Source organism: Arachis ipaensis, chromosome B03 (genome assembly GCF_000816755.2).
Source record: "Arachis ipaensis cultivar K30076 chromosome B03, Araip1.1, whole genome shotgun sequence".
Lineage (NCBI taxonomy): Eukaryota > Viridiplantae > Streptophyta > Magnoliopsida > Fabales > Fabaceae > Arachis > Arachis ipaensis.
The window spans coordinates 7,568,605-7,571,370 of NC_029787.2; the positions used below are offsets into that span (position 1 = coordinate 7,568,605).

A 2,766-nucleotide genomic window follows, 5' to 3' on the forward strand; every position below is an offset into this window, starting at 1 on the left:
TGTGAGGAGTGAGAACCGTTAGTTAGTAATTGCCTTATCCAGGAGTGAGGAGAAGAAGTGCAGAAAATGAAATGACTGTGTTCTTTTTCCTTACAACTGAAAGTGTACATGAAAACGGTGTCGTATAAATGATGGCTTCATGGTTCTCTTCATTGCGCATTTTTCCCTCCCAGGCAAACACGCGCGTCCCTTCGACGACGTCGTTTAGGGCTCCTAAGCTGTGTTCTTGTGCTCTCGGCCCTCAAAATGCTGAACCTTCTGAACCTGAACCTGATCCTGAAACGGCTCCCGTTGATCCTGTGAAGCTCGCGTTTAGCAAGGCCAAAGCGTATAAGGAATCATCCAACAAATCGAAGAAGGAAGATTCTGTTGTTGAGAAGAAGGAATTGCCAGATTCTGTCAAGATTGCAATGGAGAAGGCCAAAAACTACAAGCAGAATAAATCCCAAATTGGAACTACCCAAGGTAGTAATCATGGAACTCAAGTATTGTTCAGTAATTGCAATCAAATGAATAAAGGTCAAACATGTTTCCCAACAGAAATTCCTGGGTGTCTGATTTAATTTTGGTTAGGAACTGTCTCTATGAAAAATTGTCAATGACCTATTTAACTTGATGACAAAATTTGGACTTGAAAGCCTGAAAGGTATGTGCTTTTCATTTCAATATGTAGTACTTGCTGAAATGGGTATCTGAATTTGTTTCTAGGGTTGCAGGGAGGGAGTGAGAAGGTTTCAGGGAACAATGTTGTGGTAGACAATGGTGGTGGTAAGAAGGGGGAACTTTCAGTTTCAAGGATTGATTTTGTGGGGCTTGACTTTGCGGATAAGAAGAGCACTAGGGGATTGCCAGCTGGACTGGTTCCTATTTCGGATTCCTTCTCCGACGGTGACTTTTCTGAGGTGGAGCTCATTGTTGGAGACACAAGCAAGTTTGATGCTGAAACAGATTCAAAACCTGATCAGGCTAATCAAGACGGCTCGGAACTTTACAAGCCAAAAGTTTCAACATGGGGTGTCTTTCCTAGGCCTAACGATATTTCAAAAACAGTATGATAGGATTCAGTATTTTTAAACTGATCTTACCTCAGATGAAGCACTTTTCTACCATTTCAGTGTCCATCACTTTTCATTTCCACTAACCTTTTCAGTTTGGTGGTGGAAGAACTATTCGTCCGGGAGAGGTCCTTGAGACCGAAGAAGAAAGAGCTGCTAAAGATGCACGCACTAAGCAGCTACTTGCTGCCTACAAGAAGAAAACTGGATTAGTTATTGATCCAAAGCTAAAATCCGAGTGCGAGGAGGTAAGCATATACAGTGGTACCACAAATATTACTGCCTTTCTTAGCAATAAAGTTATGGTCTATGGTTGATCCTTATTTATTGCTTAGTTATCCCAATTTCCTATATTATATATGATATTTTTAGGCATTGAAGGAGGGTGACTTGTTAATGAATTCGGGAAAACTGAAGGAAGCATTGCCCTACTATGACAAGGTCATGGATAACTTACCGTTCCAGGTAACTATTTTAATTTAAACCACATTGGTATATTTTGTGGGGGAAAAAATTGCATATGAATGTTTTAAGATTAGAAAGGTTGTAGATAACTTACCCTTCCTAATATCTAGTTTATGGACTTTCAACTGTAGTGACATATACCCTAGTAGGGAAACTAGGGGAAAAAATATTTGGATGAATATAAACATGATGAGGTTAATCATGTTTGTGCAGAGTGAGCTCCATGGTTTAGCTGCTTTGCAGTGGTCAATTTGTCAAGACTCTCTTAGTAGGTATGTTCAGAAACTCTGAAATATTTAAACTTAGGAATATTTTCCACCTAGAATTCAGTTACTCCTTAGTATATATCCTTTGAATGCTGAGAATTGATTGTTAGGAATAATATCCTTGTCACTGTAGTGCACTGTACTAAAACTCAAGCTTCTTTTAATATAAGACCCTGCTATCTCTTCAAAAATAATTGCATGATTTTCTTGGCATTCCCAGCACAGTCTTAAGAAAATATTTAGAAGTGTATGTGTGTGCACTGCAACTGAATTAGAAAGTGAAGGTGCTTTTCACTATTGCAGTGTCTGTTTAGTGATTCTAGATTTCCAAACACATCTTGATGTATTGACAGGTCTGATGAGGCTAGACTTATGTATGAGAAGCTCCAATCGCATCCAAATGCTAAAGTAAAAAAGAGAGCGCGACAATTCATGTACAGTTTTCAGGTAATTTCTGGTGCAATTTGTTCTATAACTCTTAACATGATTTGTATTCTTGGCTCTCTAATCTAATATATGTCCCTTCCATGGAGGAGTTTTAGCATGTTACATTTTTATACTTGCATTCATGTATGATGATATGGTTGTGGATTCTTGCAGGCAATGGAAATGATGAAGGTGAATACAGGATCTCCATTTTATTTAAAGAACACAGGCTACCAGAATTATTTTGATGCTTTTGTAGAAGATAAACAAAGATACACACAAGATGGCGTGGCTGAAGAAAATGCAATGACTCAGACCTTTCTATATATTATTTTCCTTGTTTCTCCCATTTTTGTTGTACTACTTATTGCTTTACAAAAGAGAATATAAATATCTCCTTTTTCTGGGGGTCATATTATGTCCAAAGTGACCTTTTACACTCAAATCGTGGAGTGATAAATTCATGATAGTATATAGTATATTTTAATAACTATTATATTGTTTGACAATTAACTAAACGATTATGTTATGAATATATTAAAATTAGTTACTAA

At 37.5% G+C, this 2,766-nt stretch overlaps 1 protein-coding gene across 1 annotated transcript; it reads left to right on the forward strand.

The window, feature by feature from the left end:
• Positions 32-2,725, forward strand: LOC107628858. The gene is given in 8 exon segments (XM_016331474.2): positions 32-465; positions 709-1,049; positions 1,151-1,303; positions 1,428-1,520; positions 1,734-1,792; positions 2,140-2,233; positions 2,387-2,507; positions 2,510-2,725. Coding segments are annotated over 8 exon segments (1,368 nt in total). The 5' UTR covers positions 32-128; the 3' UTR covers positions 2,680-2,725.